Source organism: Poecilia reticulata, linkage group LG5 (assembly GCF_000633615.1).
Source record: "Poecilia reticulata strain Guanapo linkage group LG5, Guppy_female_1.0+MT, whole genome shotgun sequence".
NCBI classification, from domain to species: Eukaryota; Metazoa; Chordata; class Actinopteri; order Cyprinodontiformes; family Poeciliidae; genus Poecilia; species Poecilia reticulata.
In genome coordinates this window covers 3,138,992-3,159,326 of record NC_024335.1, presented here as the reverse complement: position 1 = coordinate 3,159,326, position 20,335 = coordinate 3,138,992, and the positions used below count along the sequence as shown (strand labels likewise).

At 40.0% G+C, this 20,335-nt stretch overlaps 1 protein-coding gene across 9 annotated transcripts in view; it reads left to right on the top strand.

The window, feature by feature from the left end:
* Positions 1–18,242, top strand: part of slmapa (sarcolemma associated protein a) — a 57,449-nt gene extending 39,207 nt beyond the window's left edge. For 3 of the 9 annotated variants that reach the window (XM_008408374.2, XM_017304858.1, XM_017304859.1), the window contains 15 exons: positions 756–794; positions 2,546–2,677; positions 4,737–4,799; positions 6,269–6,328; positions 7,276–7,350; positions 7,429–7,509; positions 7,855–7,914; positions 9,285–9,410; positions 9,494–9,568; positions 9,644–9,744; positions 10,031–10,235; positions 10,311–10,428; positions 11,481–11,652; positions 11,744–11,878; positions 16,838–18,242. In XM_008408374.2, coding sequence (XP_008406596.1) covers positions 756–794; positions 2,546–2,677; positions 4,737–4,799; positions 6,269–6,328; positions 7,276–7,350; positions 7,429–7,509; positions 7,855–7,914; positions 9,285–9,410; positions 9,494–9,568; positions 9,644–9,744; positions 10,031–10,235; positions 10,311–10,428; positions 11,481–11,652; positions 11,744–11,878; positions 16,838–16,933 — 1,538 coding nt within the window. In that variant the 3' untranslated portion in view covers positions 16,934–18,242. Of the gene's footprint in view, positions 1–755; positions 795–2,545; positions 2,678–4,736; positions 4,800–6,268; positions 6,329–7,275; positions 7,351–7,428; positions 7,510–7,854; positions 7,915–9,284; positions 9,411–9,493; positions 9,569–9,643; positions 9,745–10,030; positions 10,236–10,310; positions 10,429–11,480; positions 11,653–11,743; positions 11,879–13,584; positions 13,673–16,837 lie in introns of all 9 variants that reach the window. The other 6 variants (XM_008408375.2, XM_008408376.2, XM_008408377.2 and 3 more) reach the window with 6 other exon arrangements.
* The last annotated feature ends 2,093 nt before the right edge of the window (positions 18,243–20,335 follow it).

Sequence of the window (20,335 nt, the reverse complement as noted above, 5' to 3'; positions counted from 1 at the left end):
AGTTGGCTCTTAAATATGCACAATAATAAATGCATCTGTACTCACACTCACGGTGTTGATCATATTTTATTTATAGGATTGTGTTCGTGCAGAAGAATCTAACACAAATGCTTTAAAATTGAGATTATAAAGCAAACAGTAGAAAACATGATAAATCTACAAACCTTTAGAGATTTATCCCAAAAGATTCTTTCCTTAAAGCTGGGACTGCAGCAAAAGTTGGCTCTGCATAAGTGTATTTATTTTACACTTATAGTTTTTGTCTATTTTATATTTTATTATTTTAGTTTGGGGGTTTTTTTATGTATTTTTGGTTATTATTAATTTTATATTTTATTTTATATTTGTACCTATGTTAGTTTAATTTATAGTTTATTTTCTGTTTTTATTTATTTCATAATTTTATTTACATAGTTATATATTTATTAAATAAATTTTCATCCTGGAAAATATTTAGCTTTTAGATCCCACTCGGTGTCGGGCTGTGACATAAAATCAGAATAAAATATTTTGTGGTTTTACTGTAGACGAGGGGTGTGAATACTTATGTCAGACTCATTCGGTTGACTCTTAGTGTGAATTAAACTATAACGTTTGTTTTAAATCGAGCCTTTAATGTGAAATCGGACTCGTTTCTCTCCATGAAGGAACTAAATGCTCTGATGTCAAACATAAAGACTTTCATTAAACTTTAAATCCACCAGCAGCGCCATGAGGTTCATATTCTCTGCTGCTGCTGTTGTTGTTGTTTGCAGTGCGGTTAGAACAGCTGCAGGAGAAAAGCAACAGTGTTGGTGAGTCTCCGTCCAGCTCTGGGGACAACGTGTCCTCTCTTCTTCACCGTCCGTCTGCTTCTCCTCTTCATCCTGCACTAATGATGCATGGCGACTTCCTGCATGACTTGTTTTCCTTTTCCGTAGCTCTCTGTTCATCTGTCTGCTGTGGTGGAAATCTGACTTTTCTTCTGTTTTCATTGCGTTCATTTGGGTTCAAGCTTCGGGCGTCCTCTGGTCCGTTAGGGGCCGACATGTTGAGTCGCTTCGGATGCAGGTTGTAAAACGTTGAATGTGTTCAGATGAAGCGTTTCTAGCAGTTTCCATTAAAACAATATTATCTTATGTTGACTTCCTGGTTCTTAAGGCAGAAAGCTTAGCTCCTTATAGAGCTCCAATGAAACATTTGCTTCATTTTAGTTCATTTTTAACTTTTTTATAATCCTAAAACAGATTTTAATATCACAGTAATATTTAATTATTTTTAAAAAGCTGTTTTAAAATGATTTTCGTCATTTAAGGAAACAAATATCTCCCAACCAGCCTGGCTCTGGGAGATGAAATGATAAATTAACTCAACAGCAAAGTTTGAAAGATAGGAAAGAAAACAACGCCATATTTTGGTAAACCCTTCATACACATCCTCATTAAGTACATTTAATTAACACCACATTTTGAATGGTTCCAAAATAACCTTCCATTGGGTGTCCAAAGTGCGGTCCGGGGGCCGTTTGCAGCCCTTGGACTGATTTCAGTCCGGCCGCTCGATCACATTTACACAAAACTGGTTTATCAGCCCAGATGGCTGATCTGGATTATATTTCTATTTATGCAGGACCTTTCAAAACTAATGTAAGTTACACCACCAACTATTATTCTTCTGTTGAGAAAATGCTTTTGAAGCAGGAATCAATGTTTTTGTTGCTGAAAATACACAAAAGATATAAAGTCAAAGTTAATAGAAAACTGTCAAGTTTCAGGCATTGTTTCCAGTTTTTCTCGTCTTTAAGACAGAAAACAAGAGAGATCAGCTTTGTTCCAGACCTGTCGAGATTTATTGATCCCTTTTTTACAGAAATCTGACTTTGTGAAAAAACAGCAGAAATAGTTTGTTTATATAGATTATTATCGACCAGCAAAACGTTTTTCCAAAAGGGCAAAAAACTTTTGTTTTTTTCGCCTTTATGCAAACACTTTTGCATAGATGTAAAAGTCGCCAGGCTTTCGTCATTAATTCAGTTAATAATCTGAGAATCCCTCTATTAAGAGATTAAATTTAGTTTTCCCTTAAAAGGTCTGAGATTAGAGGATGTGAGGAAGTTTGTTGTGCAGCAGCCGGTGCTGTAATCCTCGTGGATCACGACAGGAGGCTGTGAATCTGATTTGTGATGATGCAAGTAACTGCTGGGTGTGTTTGTTTCTGAGGCAGCTTGTCTCAGGGGGCATGTTGGCACTCTGTCAGATCCAAACTGAGCTTCTTGGATAATCTGGGTTGTTGGTTTTTTTTCCCCTACGGTTTCCAAACTGTCCACGGCTTTGTTTTTCCTTTCTGTGGGTTAAAAGAAGCTTTCGGTCACTGATTGACTTCTGGTGATTGAATGACGACACTGTCCTGTGAGCCCTGCAGGTGACTTGCCTCACTGCACACTTTGCACACAGTAGCCACTCTGCTGAAGGAGCCTGCCCTGATTTTTAAACTGTTCTCTGTGCATGTGTGTGGCTGGTAAACCTTGGACAAAACAGTCTATATATCTGATCTGGTCACATGACAGATGTCTGCCCCGGATCGGTAGAGGAGCCTGTGGAAGTCAAGCAGAGCCTGCAGACCTCTGCGAACTGGGACGAAGACGAGGCGGAAACAGACACCGATGATGGTGCAGTTGGTGAAGATGGAGAGAACAATGGTAGATTAATTATCATAATAACAAAACGTCTGTTTTGGTTGAGACTTTAACAGCTCTCAGAAGTAAAACATAAACAAATAAGCCAGTAGGGTGACCAATGTCTGTTTGATTCACCTATAACTATCCAGCTTTACTTAAAATGAGTTCATCATTTTACTCGTTTCTTCTGCCTTTTGTTTGTTTCTTCCACTTCTACCTTCTGTTCTCGATCACTGGAAACCATTAACATTCTCACAGCCGAATATTATTTTCTCTTTAAAACGCACACACACAGTGACTTGTGAAAGGATTCACAACCTTTGAACTACAAACCTCAAGAGGGTTTTATTGTGATTTTAGGTGATAAAACGACTCAAAAGTAGCACATAAGCTCAACATGGTTTAATGTTCAGACCCTCTTTACTTTGCTCTGCAGAGTCTGACCCTCCTGCTTCCTAAGCGTTGTAGTCGGTGTCACAGTCGTCCTGCAGAAAGGAGACTTGTTCCTCCACTTGTTCACGTTGCAAATGAATCAGGGATACAAAGCCAAAAAACGCCATTGATTAACACTTTCTCACTCGTCCAGCTCCTGACTTGCCACCGGCGCCCTGTCCGAGTAGATGGGTTTAAACCCAAATCAGAGGTTGATGGATGTAAAGATGTACTGTGGTTAGCAACAAAGTTCAGCTGCACCAGACATCATTCAACCCTAAGAGGGCAGCGCTCGGACAGTTTAGGCAAAAATATCACCGAATTAAACAAATTTGCATCAAAATGTCAAAACATAAAGTAGGCACCTTTACAAGCCGGGCAGACAGTTTACTTGCAAAAAATAAATGCAGATGTTTTGTTAAAAACGACTAACATTAACCAAAACTGATGAATAAGCCAATATATCAGGCGTCTCTGGTGGGAATAAAGCCAGTAGAAATCCATTTTATCACCAGAAGAACTTAATCTGCATCCAATTTTTAATTTCTAGCCAACAAATCAAACTCTAAAATTGCTAATGACCCTGAATACTCCATCCACTCTTTGAAACATGACTGTGGCAGCATCATCCTGTGGGGATGTTTTTTTTGTGCATGTGCGAGTAAAACTTTATTCTCCTGTAACGTCAGGAATATTGTGCTTTTCTTAAAGGAATCAAATAGTTTATTTATTTAGATCTTCTAATGCATTTCTAATGTTGTATAAAAAAGGCTTAAGTGGTTAAATAGAAAATCTGCAGATGTGTAAAAGCTTTTTTATCCAATTAGTCATCAGAATAATCGATTACTTTAATAATCGTTAGCTCCAGTTGTGACCAGGAGGTAAAGGCTGCAGAAAGCTCCTGGTTAAAATCCCAGCAGGATTCACTGAGATTAGTGGTGGAAACGTTTCGGAGGTGTGAATCCTTTTAAAAGCTTTGGATTTGATCCTCTTTGTCCTGTAAAACTGCAGCCTCAACGTTTGCTGCCTTAAATCTTCTGTTTTTCATATTTGGATGGTGATTTGGACATAAAAAAGCTCCGTAGTTGGATTCTCCCATAAGGCCTCAGGGTAGCTGTGTTGGATCTGTTAGCTTTGTGGTCATGATGTCGGACCCGGTTGTTCCTTGTTTGCATCCTGATGAGGTCACAGTTGGGGAAAGACGGTTTTCCCTCTGCTCTTTTTGGCTTTGATTTCTGTCCTGTCTGGCGGTCGTCTTTCTGTCTTTTGTTTTGTTGTCTGTCAGCGTTATGCGTCAGCTCTGCCATGCTTTAACCGCTTGAATCTTTTTGTTTTTTCTTTCTGTCGCTGAGTCCTCTCTGCGACTGCCTAATCAGTGTAGCGTTGGGTTTTAGGAACCCATTCAGCTCTACAGCTGCTTTTGATTCTGCTCATTTAAACTAGAAAATCTAGAAAATCTAATTTTACGATGAGGCATAACCAGAGCAAGACGGCGGGAATTGTATTCCAACTTTCCCACGCTGATGACAGCAATCAGTCCTCCTCCAGATGAGATGTTTGTGTTTCTGGGTGTGATGAGCAGAATCAAAACTCTTGAGACCAAAGTGGAAGTGGTCGAAGTTAAGTCGGTTCTTCTTGTTTCCGTCAGACAACTGTCATGTCAACAGTGGAGAAGACTCGACTAGAATCCCACAGTTGATTGAGTGTCCGCGTGAGTACCACCATGCTTTCCTGCTGTCCTCATCCATATCCACGCTGCTGCCCCCTGCAGGCCCGTCAGGAAATTACATTAACAAACTGGGGGGAGGGGATCTTGGTCCACCTGAAAACATCAGAACATGCGACCTAAACTATATTTCAATTTCTTTATTATTTGATTTCAACCAATAGTTTGATAGTTTGAAGTTAATTTTTAGCAAAGAAACACATCTTTGTTCCATTTTATCTTTGGCTGTTCTATTCTTGCCACTGTATTAGGCACACCTTGTTGCCATGATAACTGTCTTAACCCTTCATTGCATAGATTGTAGAATAAGTTTTTGATTAATTGTGATTAATTGATTATTATTTACTAATTGATTAATCATTAACTGGAGGATGCAGACTCAAAAAAAAAAGATAATTTGTGAAAAGATCAACACAGTCAGAGGATTGATCTGAAACTGTACAAAAAATATGCATTTAAGTTAAAAAACCTCTGTCTGTAAATCTGTTGTACCCAGAAATCCTCCAGCGGCAGTTTTGGCTTCACCAGGTTCAGTTTCTGTAAGGAAATTGAAATGAGTGAATTTGTATTAATACTTGCAATCGCCACTTCCTGTAGGGAATTTTTACTTGCCCTTAGCTGTGGGTTGTATCCCAAAAGGAAACTAAATGTTGTCATAATCAGCCAAGTATCTTCAGAGAGCCGCTGTCGCTGGTGAAGCTGTGGGCAGGAAGAATCTCCAGTAGCAGTCAGGCTTGCAACTCGTCTGAAAAGGCCTCTGACTGAAGACTGCTGCTGTATGACGGTCTCATGACATGTCTTGACATGCCAACGGCTCCACTTCCAGGCGGCACAGACGATATTTCACAGAAACGTTTTCCTGGATGACACCATCAGCTTTGCTAATCCACCTCATTTGTTTTTGCCGCTCCTGTTTAAATCTCTGAATAGTTTGAAATCTTGGCAGAGACACTTTGGAGTCGGGGACATCGGAAGTTGTTGATGATCCAGAAAACGTTTGTGGCGTATTAGCTTCGGTTTTTCTGTGTTTTTGATGCGAAGTTATGGAGCTAATCATCGCTAACGCAAGAAAACGACAACTACAGATGACTTGTTAGCCAATCGGTTTGCTCCTCAGTAAAATTATAAGTCGGCGTCTGACCTCTCCTAGTGACAACATAAAAACACAGTGGGAAGTGTTGCCATAGAAACAAAACCAACAAAAGTTTCTGCTAAAAGCGTTAGCTTTACTGTACATCTTTGCTTTTTCCAGGATCTGACTGCCTCACTTCCTGATCAAACCTTTTAGAGGTTTTCACCCCGATGAATTCGGAGTTGATTCCTCCACTAATGAACTACCGATGCTGCAATTTGATACAATTTCTGCATGAAGATAAAATAATACTTTTAATTCTTTGTATATTTTTAGTCTTGTCGACAAACTTGTTTTATTTCTGTTCTGTTTTTTTCTGCAGCCGTCAAGCAGCTGAAGGAGAACGTCTGCTCTTCGATTCACAAACTGGCCAACTTTGATGGTAGGAGTCAACCTGCTTGGTCAGAAATAAGGCTGAAATGGACTTTTTAGGCTTTTTTAGAAATATTGTAGGATCTAACATACCAAATGTTTTATATATTAAACTTTAACCATACTTTAAACCAGGGGTGTCAAACTCCAGTCCTCGAGGGCCGGTGTCCTGCAACTTTTAGAAGTGCCTCTGCTGCACCACACCTGAATAGAATAATTAGGTCATTAGCAAGGCTCTGGAGAACTGAGGAGGTAATTAAGCCATTTGATTCAGGTGTTTTGTACCTGTGGCACATCTAAAAACTGCAGGACAGCGGCCCTTCAGGACTGGAGTTTGACACCCCTGCTTTAAACAAAGGCATGGTTTTAAAACAAAGGTTTTATTTTACTGTTCCACCATGCAACATGAATGCCAGAGAAAAGACGGATTTTGCTAAATTGTCCCAGAAATTATTGCGATAAAGAAGAAAATTGTTATTTTGATACCATTTCCATCTCGTATAAAGACATTGGCAGGATGATGCAAGTTCTCCCTTTAGGACGACGAAACTTTCATTTTGCACTCCACACTTTTTAGTATCCAAAATAACAACCAGATGCAATAAATAAAATTGAAATAAGAACCACAAACAGCTGAAACCGTAATCAAAAATGAACAATTAAGTTTCTGTAAGCAAAATTGCCCTTCAAAAAATATTAGAATGGCTCAAAATGGAAAGTATTAAACTCATTTTAATTTATCATGTGATTAATTGTTTATTGCAACAGGCTTACAAAAGACTATTATTCTAATCTGGTATAAATGTAACAAATTCTGGAGTTTTTAAAAGAGCCCAGAGTAATTATTATATTATATAAAGTGATATTATTGTTCAAATTCATGTTTTGGTTCTGATTCAAGATAAAACAAAGACACCAACTGTAAATGAGCGTTTTCCTGTTCCTGGATGTTTGCAGAAGTGATGGACGCCCACCTGCAGAACAACCAGGCGCCAGACGACGACCTGCTGGCCAGCCCCGACCGCCTCAAAGGTGAAGCTCTCTGACACGACGCACCTTTAACGGCGTCACCTGAGCGCGCTCAGTCTGCTCACGTTCTGCTCCCAACAGGAAACCAGATGGACGCCAAAGAGTCCGACATGTCCGACACGCTCAGTCCCAGCAAAGACCGGAGCAGCGACGACACGTCAGGTCAGCAGAGATCAGGAAGAGGGATTTCGTTTTTAAAGAGGCAGAATTATGTCGAGTTGACTTTTGTTTTTTTTTTAATGTTATAACATGTTATAATGTGATTCCCGATTCAAACCCGGAGTGTTGCCTTGATTCTTTCATGCATGTTTGAGAAATCCTTTAGCCTCCATGGCAACCATTCAGCTGAGCAGAACGCCCGGTTGGACCTAGCTCCGCCTTCGAGGTGCAGCTCCTCCTCTAAGCTGCGGTTTCCAAGCTTCTGCCTCTCTGAGCAACTCTGAGCTTCGGATGTGAATCGTGTTGAAGTGTTTTTATTTGGCCTCATGTCCCGTTTGCTGGTTTCAGACGGCAACATGAACGACCAGGAGCTGAACGAACCCCAGAACAGAGTCGCTCTCCTCAAAGGTAACGCTTTGGAGGTTTGGGGGCACAAAAGAAAACAGTTTTCAGACTTTATTCAGTTTTATAAATGATACGAATAAATAAAAAGAAAATAGTAATTTATTTACTGTTTTTCACCTAAATGTAACTTTTGATTTTTCCACATCGAACAAATGATTTATCCAGATTTTTATTATTTTTTTAAGTTCTGGATGATGATTTTAAAAATCTTAAAAAGTTGTTTGGCTGCCTTTTAGGCCTCTGGATCCTCCTGGATCAGCTTCAACTCCAGCTGTGGTTCTAGTTTATCCAGAACTGACGCATTTGGAAAGTACTTGATTTCTGCATAAAGTCCCTGAAAGTCTTTGAGATCAAACACAGTTTTGTAACAAAGTGCAATCTAGATTAGATAAACAGCTTAAATTTGGAAAACGTTATAAACGGTTGATACCAGATATTTACATACACTTAATAAAAAAACAAGGATGCATTTTTTTCCTCATTGTGGAGAAGAAAAAAAGAAATTCAGACATAAATTCTTGCTGTATTTTAGTTAACCTTAAACAGTCACGACATTATTAACGATAATAAATTATGTTTTCTGTAGTTTGTATTGTTTTCATCTCCAAAGTGGTTCTGGAAAAGTTTTTACCTTGAAAAAGCTTGAAAAGTGCCTGAAGGAAAAGTGAACATAACCTTGTAGTTTAGTCAGCTGATTTGCAGAAATGTTTCAGATTTTAAGATTCAGCCGTCTGCAGAGCCAAATGGACCCGGATAGCGGCTGGTGGTTGAAACTTAAATGTCCAGAGAGCGGCGGAAGATTTGAGTCTGAAAATGTTTTAATGGAAATGTTGCTTTTTACATGTCTGTTGTTGTGCTTCAGCGATTAATTGTGATTAATCGATTATTGAAATAATTGTCAACTACTTTATTAACCGTAACCCTTTTAAGTCTGTAATTGGAATATACAGACTTAAAGAAAAGCAATTTAATGAAAGAATGACGCACTTGGCGCTGCAATGAAGCCAAAACTGTACAAAAATCTGTACATTCAAATTTAAAATAAAAAAGTTCTTCTGTCTGTAAATCTGTTCTTCCAGGTGTTTCAACTTCCTGGTTCAAATCATGTAACAAAAAGAAAACAAATCCTATTAGGCATTTTTTGCTATCCAGTTATTAATCAGTTAATCCAAAAAATAATCACCAGATCAGCCCCACACTTGATTTATATCATCGTTTATTACAAATGATCAAGCACTTACTGAGGGAATATTTTATTGGATTTTGGACAATAAAATGCTTCTAATTCTGCAGGATGTGCCAGTTTCTTAATAATTGATGAGTAAAATAGCTGTTAGTTGCGTTGCTTTGAATGGTTTTGTTTGTGTTTTTAGCGGAGTTGAATCGAGCCGGTCTGGACGCTGGAGACACGGAGAACGTCATCAGCTACCTGCACAGGGAACTTCTGGAAGCCCAGGACCTGGCCAACACCGGGAAGCAGAAATGTCTGGAACTACAAGGTAGATTCCCTCTGACTGGTCAGACGGCTGTCTCCTGACTCTTTGTGTTTTAATGTCCAAGTGTCGGGACTCTCTGTCTGCAGCTCTGCTGGAGGAGGAGAGGAGGAGTAACTCCAAGCTGACTGAGGAGTCGACCAAACAGATCCAGTACCTGCAGAGTGAGTACGGGCGTTAGGAGAACATGCGGCGGACGGGTCTGGGTCTAACCTGTCCCCTGGCTCTGTGTGGTGCAGCTCAGCTCGGGAAGCTGCAGGCCGACATGGAGGCCCTGAGGGAGCAGAGGGAGAGCACCATCTGCAGCACCAGGGAGGATCTGTACTGCGCCCAGGAGGAGGTAATCAACATGTCCGGGTTTCATTTAGCTAACGGAGTCGTTCTGCCGCTGCAGCGCGGCTACGAGCGACAAGCAAAAGAATCGTCGTTTTATCCTCCACCGTTGTGCACATGTGCAAAATGTTTAACAATAGTCTATAATGGGCTAATTGTAAATTTATCGGCGGTTGGTCGGACGACGTTGGATTCAGGTTTTAAGTATAATCCAGGAAGGTCTTAAAAAGTCTTAAATTTGCTTTGGTGAATCTTGGTGGATCCACTCACCCTGGTTCTGTTTCGGCTGTCAGATTATCGTCCTGCGACACGCCATGGAGACGGCCACAGCCGATCGTGAGCGCGAGATCGCCGCCCTGCAGGCGGATCTGGGCGGCGTGCGCACGGAGCTGGAGCACTGGAGGAGCACGGCGGCCAAGTACGAGGAGGAGATCAGCCGGCTGCAGGAGGCCTTTGCTCAGCAGCAGCAGCAGCAGAACACGGCCAGCCAGCTGCAAGGTGGCGCCTGCGTCCGCGTCGACGTCCGGCTGCGCCGCAGAAAGCTTCACGGCTCTACTCTGCTCTCTCTTCCAGAGGAGTGTGCAGCTTTGCAGCACCGCTGTGCGTCTCTGCAGCAGGACTGTGACGGTCTGAGAGCTGAGCGGAGAGACCTGACGGACAGACTGCAGCACCTGGAGGCGGAGCTCAGCAGGTACCAACACAAAGTCCAGTCAACGTCTGTCTGTAGAAAGAGCTGCGCTCTTATTAAAGCTCACAATGATGAAATACAACATAAAAATCTTTGTAAAAATGTTTCAGTTGTGACTTTTTGAAATTTGGCCTTTTTATTTCATATACAAAAAATAAAGAGCTGATGTTTCTGAAAATAATATGAGGATAGTTGAGGGAAAAAAATCCCATCTCACATTGTGTCCCTGCACTAAAAAACACAAAATATCACCAAAAATCTTTAGTTAAGTTTCTAGCGTCCTATTTAATGTAGGACAAAACTATCTGTGAAGTGACTTTTCAGCAGGATAGGAGCTTTTTTTTTAAATCAGTAATTCCTTAATATTGATGAAAAAGTACTGGTTCCACTTGCAGATTATTTCACTTAAATGAAAAATGTTTTTATAGGTGAAATAATCTGCCCATAAGGCTAAAACTTTTTAAAGGAATTATTGATGCTAAACAAGCTCCTAAATCTTGCTGAAAAGTTACTTGTAACTTAGTTTTGTCTTATTTTCCATATCTTAAGATATTTGCATCAGAAACTAAACCAAAAACACTTGGTAAGATTTTGTGTTTTTGCAGTGTGGGGTTGTAAATTACCTCTGCACAATACGTCCGATATTTAATAATTTCACTGAACTCCGATCCAGAACCGCAAAGCATTCTGGGAGATGCAGGTAGAGGAAAGGCTTTAGCTGCTCAGCCTCTCACGGCCAGGTAAGCTAGGTCTGTGGCATCAGCTCTCTCACTTAACCTTTGGTTACCTAGCAACTCACTCACTCTTTGGTTACCTGGCAACAGCATGTTGAGTAACTGGTGCAGCAGCAGTTTAAGGTTTTGCCTCATATCTGCTTAAAAAACAACTTAGTGGAGTGAAAACTGTGGATAAAACACCGAAAGCTGATCGATAATTATTGATATCAGCTGATATGAAATGCTTACAGCCTTTTAATGTCTGGTCCTGATGGTGGGTTACCGGGTCTCTTGTGTTCCGGTTCTGGACCTGAATGTGCCGTTTCGTGTCGTTTCCAGCACCAGGGAGCAGAGTCTGGTCCTCAGCAGCAGTCTGGAGTCTCTGGAGAAGCGGAAAGAGGTTCTGCAGGACAAACTGGGTTCTCTGGAGAACCAGCACCTGGAGGACGCCAGCAGGCTGAAGACGCAGCTGGACCAGGCCCAGGCCCGAACACACACCCTGCAGAAAGAGGTTCGCCACTGATCCGCCGTTCGCCACGGCGGTTTGCAGACAGGAAGTGACGCAGGTCTGCTCTCTCTCTCTCTCTCTCCCCCCGCTGCAGTATGAAGACACTCAGTCTCAGCTGTTTGACCTGCGGCGGCGCTACGAGAAGACGGAGCAGGAGAAGCTGAACATCCACCAGGAGCTGGAGCAGTGCCGCAGCAGCCTGAAGCTGCTGCAGGACAAGACCAGCTCTGTGAGTCCTAACAGAAGTAAAAAAATCAGCCGTTCGGTTGCAGGATTTTCACTCCCAGCTCAGATCGATGAGCAGCGCAGAGTACAAATAAATAAACTCACGCAAGAGTTGAACCACTTCAACATGTAGTAAAATGTAGCCGTCCAAGAAATTCCTCAGGTAAGATATAGAAAAATATCTGGTATAAAATTTACTCAAGTACTGATCAAATTATCAATCATTTAATTTTTAGAAATTACTTCAACTGAACAAAATATAAAGTTAAGTGGAAATTTTAGTATTTTAAGGACGAAAATGACAATAATTCATATAAGTAACAAAATAAGGGAAAAGTTTCCAAATCAGATTTTTCTTCAATGTAAAAATATGAAACTAACAAAACCTGCAGGTCTGTCTGTCTGTCTGTCCGGTGGATTTATGGTTAAAATATGTTTGTTTTTCATTCAGTGGGTGGAAAATCCAGAAATTTTACTCAAGATTAGAAATACTTTATAATAAAATTACTCAAGTAAAAAGTACAGCGTAGTAGAAATACTCCTAAAAGTAATTTGATTTTTCAAAAAAGTTACTCGGGTTAATGTGAGTAGTTACTACCCAACTGTCAGGAAATGTTTTAAAACGTTGTTTTCAGCTCATCACTTTGTTTTGTTGTTTTTATTTTCCGGAGCTGATTTCTGAGCAGCATGTTGGATTGTTTTTATGATCTAAAGTTCATTCAGTGAGGCGGAGCAGCTTCTTCTTCTCCTGTTCCTCTTCCTCCTCTCCAGCTGATTATCGTCTCGCTGTCTTTATGCAACACTGAGCTCTAAAGTAGGGTTGTCAAAACAATCTAAACTTTATAAATTATTTAATTAATGATATATTTGGGGATTTATCGTATCGTTTATCATGATACATTTCATGTCATAAGAATTTAGATTTTTCGTTTTGACGATAAATCCCGATTAATGATGATCAAACTGCCCCTATTTTAGTTTTACTTGTTCAGCATCGATAAATACTGATCAATAAATTTGGAAATACAGTTATCGTGTGCAATTTGGTGATTTAAATCACGCTTTGTAAATAGGAATGTTTATTTGTGTTTTTGGGGCTTTAATTGCTGTGACACACAGTCAGTCATACAGTTACCTTAAACATGTAATAAATAGTTTTTAACGCAGAATTACTGCAAAACGCCATGATAAAAGTGGTAAATGTCCAACATACGGTAACGTAACAAACCGTTTTAGTTCGCAGCTCTTTGTTTGTTTTGAGAAACAGGAAAGTGACATTTCAGATGTTAACGTTTCCATAAATGACGGCTGAATTCTCACTAGTCTTGCATGAATAAGGAAGTTAAACTGTCATATCATTGTTAATCGAATTGTTTAAATTGTCCAGCTTCATGACAACCTTCTTCTGCTGAGGATGAAAAACATTTTTAATAAATTAAACCCCTTAACAGACACTGGAAACGCCTGAAGTCAGATAATGTGGCCAGAATTGGATTAAATTTCAGTTCAGTAAAATGAAAGCCAGTTTGTTCGCATTTGTTCATGTCGGCTGATTTCCTCTGGTGTTTCGGATCGTAAACAGCAGCTCTGTAGGATGAACCGACTCTCCTCCGCCCTCCCTGCCCCGCTGCAGCTGCTCCATCCTCCATGTTGTTTTGTTTGGTTGATTTGCTGGCTGATTTCTTCTTATCCCTCCCTTCCTCCCTCTAGCCATCCATATTGCAGCCTGTCCAAGCCATATTCATGGGCCTTGTCCTGGCTCTGCTGTACTGGTGTTTCGGCCAGTTGTGGTAGAAAGGTACACACCGACATGACATGAGTCTGTCCTGCTGCCTCCATCTGTCTGTCCATCTGTGACCTCTGGAAGGGAAGTGCTGAGGTGAAGTTATTGTTCTGATCTGGGATCAGTTCAGGCTCTCAGGTCGATCTGATCAGATGTTTATCATCACCTTTTCCTCCACAAAGTTTTGTATGGAAGAAGATTAGGGCCACTAAAAAAAAAAAGAACTTACTTCTTTCCTCCAATAATTTTTATTTTTATTTTATACTTTTGCAGAACCACGACTGCCAATTTATATTTTAGGCTTATAAACTTGGGCATAGTGATCAATTACAAGGTGATTAATCTGATTAAATGCTTTGATCTATTTACGGCACTACATTATTTGAATTTGCTTTGTGTTTATTTCAGATTTAGTGGACAGAGACGAATATAAAGTTGTTCGGCAGAAACAAGTCAACAGTTCATTTCTGCTCCTTCACCTGCAGAAAGAGAGAAAAACCAAAGCAAATCCGAGAAACCATGGCAACAAACATGCATCTATGACAACAATTATTATTTCACTGAAAATTACATGGTGCCAATTAATACAACAAATATAATAAACATTGGTCGTTTATCGGACCGATACGATAATTTATCGATGCATCGTGCATAAACTAGCCTAGCAAACACGTATACTTCAGGGTCACTGAGTCGGCTGGGAAAATCGAACCCTGAGCAGAGATCAGCAGGACTTTGACTTCACCTCCTGAACTTCCTATGAGGACCGACTGTCCTCTTCTTCATCTTCATCATGTGTGGAGCGTCTGGTGTGAGCAGCTCTGACCGCATGGCCATCATTCACACCGAGATCCTCCAGGGGGCAGCAGACTCCCAGCACACATGGACCGCTTATTTAAAGGGATACCGCACTGTAAAAGCTACTTGAAACGCAATAAAATGACTAAAATTAAGGCAAATTTTACATAATATGATCTGAGTGTGTAACACTTTTCAAAATAAAAGTCTGAGTTACAAATTGTGGAATCTTCTCAGATTTTAGTGAATTTAATCATGAAACGTTGCTAAAGGAAACATCCTTCACGTTAAGCCTGAATTGTTTTTTTTAATTGTATTGATAATCTGGTTTATTAATGGTCCAGTCAAAGCCCAGACACGATGAGGCCAAACTCCTGGTATCTCTTTAAATCACTAACAGCTCCTCGTTCACCACGGCTCTCTCCTTCATCCTGTCTTTGTTTTCTGCAGGATTTGTCGGCTCTTTAATCACTTTTCTTTGGTTTGCTGCATGCCGTTTGCTCCCGTCTGTCTGTCTGTCTGTTTGTTTGTCTGTCTGTTTGTTTGCAGGTTTTTTTCGTTTTGCTCTCGAACTGATTCACTGGGTTTTGTTTCCTGCAGCCATTGGCAGATTCATTTTCACTCCCATGGTTTGCTTTTTGTTTTTATTTGGTACAACTTTCTCTTTTTCTGCTTCTGCTCTTTAATTACTTCTTCTTTTTTGTCTCCTGCAGTCCCAAAAGTGATGAATATGGTTTTCCTTTTTGAACGTTTAGGTTGTTTTTATTTGAATTTATTTGCATTCCTGCTCCTCCTTAACCATCTGAGGGGAAGATCTCGTTAATAAGCCTTTCCTTCATGTCTCGATGTTTGCAGAGCGCTGCCTGTTCTCAGCAGCTGCACATCTGTTGTGCGTTTGAACAGATGACAGGAGAATTGAAAGGTTGACTCGGTCTTGAACCGCGTTCAGGTATCTGTGATAAACGAGCCGGACCTGGACGGTGCCGAGGCGCGGACAGATTTTTATGAAAGAAACGTCCGTTCTGGTCGAGGAGAAGATGGAGACAATTTGGCGTGTTTAGGAGTTCAAACCCGCAGGGGAAGAAACGAGGATGTGGATCAGTTCCAACCGGGACAGCAGATGGAGACATTTTATTTCTGACGGCTTTATTCGCTTCAGTTCTCATGTCAACAGGAGGAGAGAATGTGTTTAGAACCGGTACCATTTAGGTTCTAAATTATTATAAAATCACGTGACAGGCGTTTTGCTGGATGATAATTATTGCAAAAAAACTAAATCTTGTTATTTTGGGTCCGTTTTCCAAGTAATGTAATAACAAGAACACATTCACTAAGATCTTTAAATTCTAAGGAACGTTTGACGCTGCAACTGGGAGACATTTTAATTATCCAAAATAAAAAAATAAAATGAACTGTGGAGTTTCTGTAACAACAGTGGCTGAGACCAAAGCACCAGAACCAGGACTTTTGTCAACCAGTTTTTATTAGACTGAAACGATAAATCAAATGGAAATGATTGAGTTTGTTTTAATTCATCATGTGATTAATTGATTTGCTGCCACAGGCCTAGCAGAGAACAGAAAGTCCAGCCCCCTTTTCAGCTTTTCTAGGTCCTGAAGTTATTTCAGTTTAGCCTCAAACTACAGAAAAACTCCCAACAGATTCGCTGTTTATCAACACAAGTGGAAAAACTGCGTCTGTGAGAATCACAGCCACCAAACAGACGTGGTTCTGTTTACAGAACCGGGGTCCAAACTGGGACATTTAGGCCGCCGCCGGGCCACAAAATCCATAAAATAAAAACTAAATTTAAAAGAAATTTTGAGTCATCAGTCGTTTTTAAATTTTGCTGCCAAATTTTTACCATTTTGACTTCTGGTTGACGGCATAAACAAATCACTTCAGGTGCCTAAATTGGCCCACGGGCCACGCTTTGGACACCCCTGATTTATCCTTCAATTCTGAATCCTGAATTTAAATGTGTTCAATCAAGTCCAAAAGAATTTGGAAACTAGATTTTCTTTTATACCTCAAATGAGCAAAAATCCTTTTTAAGTTTTGGTTCTTGCTACAAAAAGCTGGTTGACTTTTATTTGCTTGATTTTAGTGTTTTAGTTTTTTTGGACAGAAAGTTTGGACTCCCCGGAATCAGAGTGAAATGAGCTGGACTGTGACCCGGTACCGCTCCAGGCCGCGTTGAAAAGATTTAGAACCATGTTTTTAATTTAAGAAGAGAATAAATATCATCTTTTGGACTGACTTTTATCTCTTCTCTCATCCTTCAGGGTGATTTTCTGACTCTCTTTGGTTCTTGTTGGGTCCAGTTCTGCTGACTAACCGGGTTTGGTCCGTTTTTTTTTTGTTTTTTTTCCCCCCTGACAGAGCGGCTGGAGCCCCTGGATGCCGGTCATCGCAGTGATGGTCGCCGTGACGGCAGCCGTCCTTTACCCCAACCTGTCCAAGAGCAGCGCCGCCTGAGACGCCGCCGCCACCGCCGCGCCGCTTTGTGTAAAAAAAGCAAAAACTAAACACAAAAAAGAAAAAAGAGAAAGATTGTACATAATTGTAGAGGGAACGTGGAGGTCGTGTTTCCTGCAGAGGACTCGGATACTTCCTGGTTTATTTTTTTGGAGTTCTGTCATTTTTATTCTCTGACTTCTTGGTCGGGTCTCTCTGGGTGACGAAGCGCCGAAGGTGAAACGTTCCAGTTTTTTTTTTCTCTCTCTACTGAAACATTTACAGATATTTATATCAAAAGTCTGCATCATTTACTCCAAAAAAAAAGAAGAGATTTCCTGTTTTTCTTGTTTTTTGGAGCAGATGATTCCGCGTTTGGTTATTTCCTTCAGCAGTTGACACTACCAGCCTGGAAAACAATCCGCTGGACAGCGTTCACACCGAGGCGCCACGTTTTTGTTCTTCTTCGGGGAAATTTGGGGTTAAAACTTGAAGCCAAATTGTTGAAATTCAGATTAATATTTTTTACTTTTGTGTTTTGGTTTTTAGTTTGTTTTTAGGGGGGCGCAGGAATCGGGGGGGTGGGTTTAAGTGCCTCTGATGTTACTAACAAACACTGCATGTGTGCAGAGAAAAACACACATTTTGACCACCAGAGGCCCGTCGGTGCTGAGAGTCGGGCTGTGATGTCATCATTTCGGCAAATAAAGCAGAAAATCTTCATGATGTTCATAATTCATCAGAGAACGGGAAAGTTTTGGTCTCATTTGAGCAAAAGTTGAAAAAATGCTTCCTGCTATGATTTTTCTAGAGAAAATTTAACTTTCAAGTCCGGATTAGAGAAATAAACGTATTTATGACAGTTTGAGACCAAACCTTAACATCGGGTTTCGTTTTTTTTCCCCAACGCATCCAAACGCGTCACAAGCAGCAAACATGGCCGCCGACTCGTTAGCGCCCGGGCCTCTGAACGTTTGTTTTTTTTATTCAACAGTAACGAGCTCTGTGGGTGGTTGTCGGTTCACACGTTGGGCAACGTTCGTCATCGTCCGTGTTAATCTGTCTCGTCTCCGTGTCGATTCAAATAATAATAATAATAATAAATAATAATAAAAGACAGCGAACAAATATTCCTGATGTTTGAAGAAAAAACACTAAAGTTACAGAGAGAATTGTAAAATAAAAGGTTTGATGAATGACGTGCGACTAGACTTATTTTGTTGAGATTGTTTAGAGTTATGAGAGGTGAGAGCTGTTGTAGAGAAATGTTATTGAATATATGCAGAGAAATGTTTTTGGATTAAAGTTGTAGCAAAGCTGACCCACCAAACCCGCCTGCAGCCTCTTCAATCACTTCTCACTTACTGAGACGAGTGTTTTTACTGGAAATGTCTCCAAAAACGAGGGTAACTTTTCTGTTGAAGCTCAAAACCAAAGTACAGATTTCAAAGTGCATCGGAAGCAGCAATCTAAAAAAAAATCACTTTGTCTGATTTTTAAATGAATAATTGGCCAAATTAAATATTTGGTTGCTTACCTACTGTGAAGCACGGCGGTGGTAGAGTCATGATTTGGACTGAAACCTGTTAGAATGAGACTCTTCAGTCAGAGGCCTCTCCTGATTTGCTGTAAGACTGTTACTGGATAATATGAGTTACACTGCAAAAACCAACTCTTACCAAGTGTTTGCCTATTTTTAATTAATTATTACATAAATCTAACTTACAGATGACTTTTCAGCCATCTAATAAAGCTTCTTTTCAGTAAATAACGCCTTAATTTTTTTTAAAGTACTAGTTCCATTGGTAGATTATTTCCATTATAACACATTTTTAAGTGTAATAATCTGCCTTTTCTATTTAATCAATATTGAAGATTTATTTTCTGAAAAACAAACTAACTTAAAATTTAATCATGTTAGTTTTGTGGAAATATTTGCTCTAGAAACTTGTTTTTGCAGTACAATGACTTTAAATGTCCCCTTAAAGTCGCATTTAAATAATTGTACCAATTATTTGGTACAATTCAAATAATTTATTTGAATTGTACCAAATAATTTACTATATTTGGGACAAATATCCTAAATTAAATGGTAAACATGGCAGCATATTTTCAACAAAACGTCTGAAAAAAGAATCATGGAGCTGCAATGGTTTAGTCAAAGTTTTCTTTCTGCTCCTTCTGTAAGGCAGCAACCAGCGAGTTTTAATGTATTTTTTTTAATTAATAATAATTTAACAGGTTTCTCTGTTTTGTGAAAAAGTTTTATCTGAAGTCAGAAACCTGGTGAATTTGGGTTTCTGTTTTCTGCTTCGGCTGTTTCTTAAACTGATGAGCAAAGGTCAAAGAGTCTCTGAGACGTTCAGTTTTTACAGTGCGGACCCGGTGAAGACCCGAACAGGAGACGGGTCCGGACCCGAGTCCTGGCCTGTTCCCCGGACGTCTCGGCACGACAATCCGGCATCAATCATGGAGCCGGAGGAGGATCCATCTTTACGAGACACTGGAACATGTCTGGGATTTGGAGATGACGCATTAATAACCTACGTCTGACGGCACAAAGGGAAAAACGTCAACCCTATAAAAACATGTTATAAAACCAAACATCTTTTTATTTACACAAACTTCTCTCCTAATAAAAATAAACTTTTCTGTCATTTAGTTTAATAAAATCAAACTGATCCCTCTTACGATCAAACTGTGTTTTAATAAACTGTTTTTAAAAAACATTTTTAAGTCTGTTTCCTCTTAATATTTTTTATTTTGGATTTTTTTTTTATTAATAAAACCAAGCTGTCCTCTTAAATAAAATCAAACAGTTCCCTCTTTTTTAACACATTTTTATTACATTTTTAATAAAACCAAATTGTTCTTTCTTATAAAAATCAAACTCCTTTCTGTCGTTGACAATGATCTGATCTCAACTCATCGCTCTCCTCAGCTGTTTTCCCCCAGGCTTTGAAAACAGCAGTTATCAAACCACTGATGAAAAAGAACAATCTGGACAAATCACTACTGCAGAATTACAGGCCGATCTCCAACCTCCCATTCATCAGCAAAATTATTGAAAAAGCTGTTTTTAAACGAATAACTTCCTAACGATAACGAATTGCTTCGACTCCTTCCAGTCTGGTTTTCGTGCTCACCACAGCACAGAGACGGCCTAGTCAAAGTGTTCAATGACATCCATATAAATACAGACTGGGAGAACCACAGTGCTGGTTCTGTTGGACCTCAGTGCAGCTTTYGACACTGTTGACCACGACATTTTACTGAATCGACTGGAGAGTTGGGTCGGACTCTCCGGTCCAGTGCTCAACTGGTTTGAATCTTACATAAAGAACAGGGATTTCTTTGTTTCAATCGGAAACTTCTCATCAGAGAGGTCAAAGGTCACATGTGGGGTACCCCAAGGTTCAATCC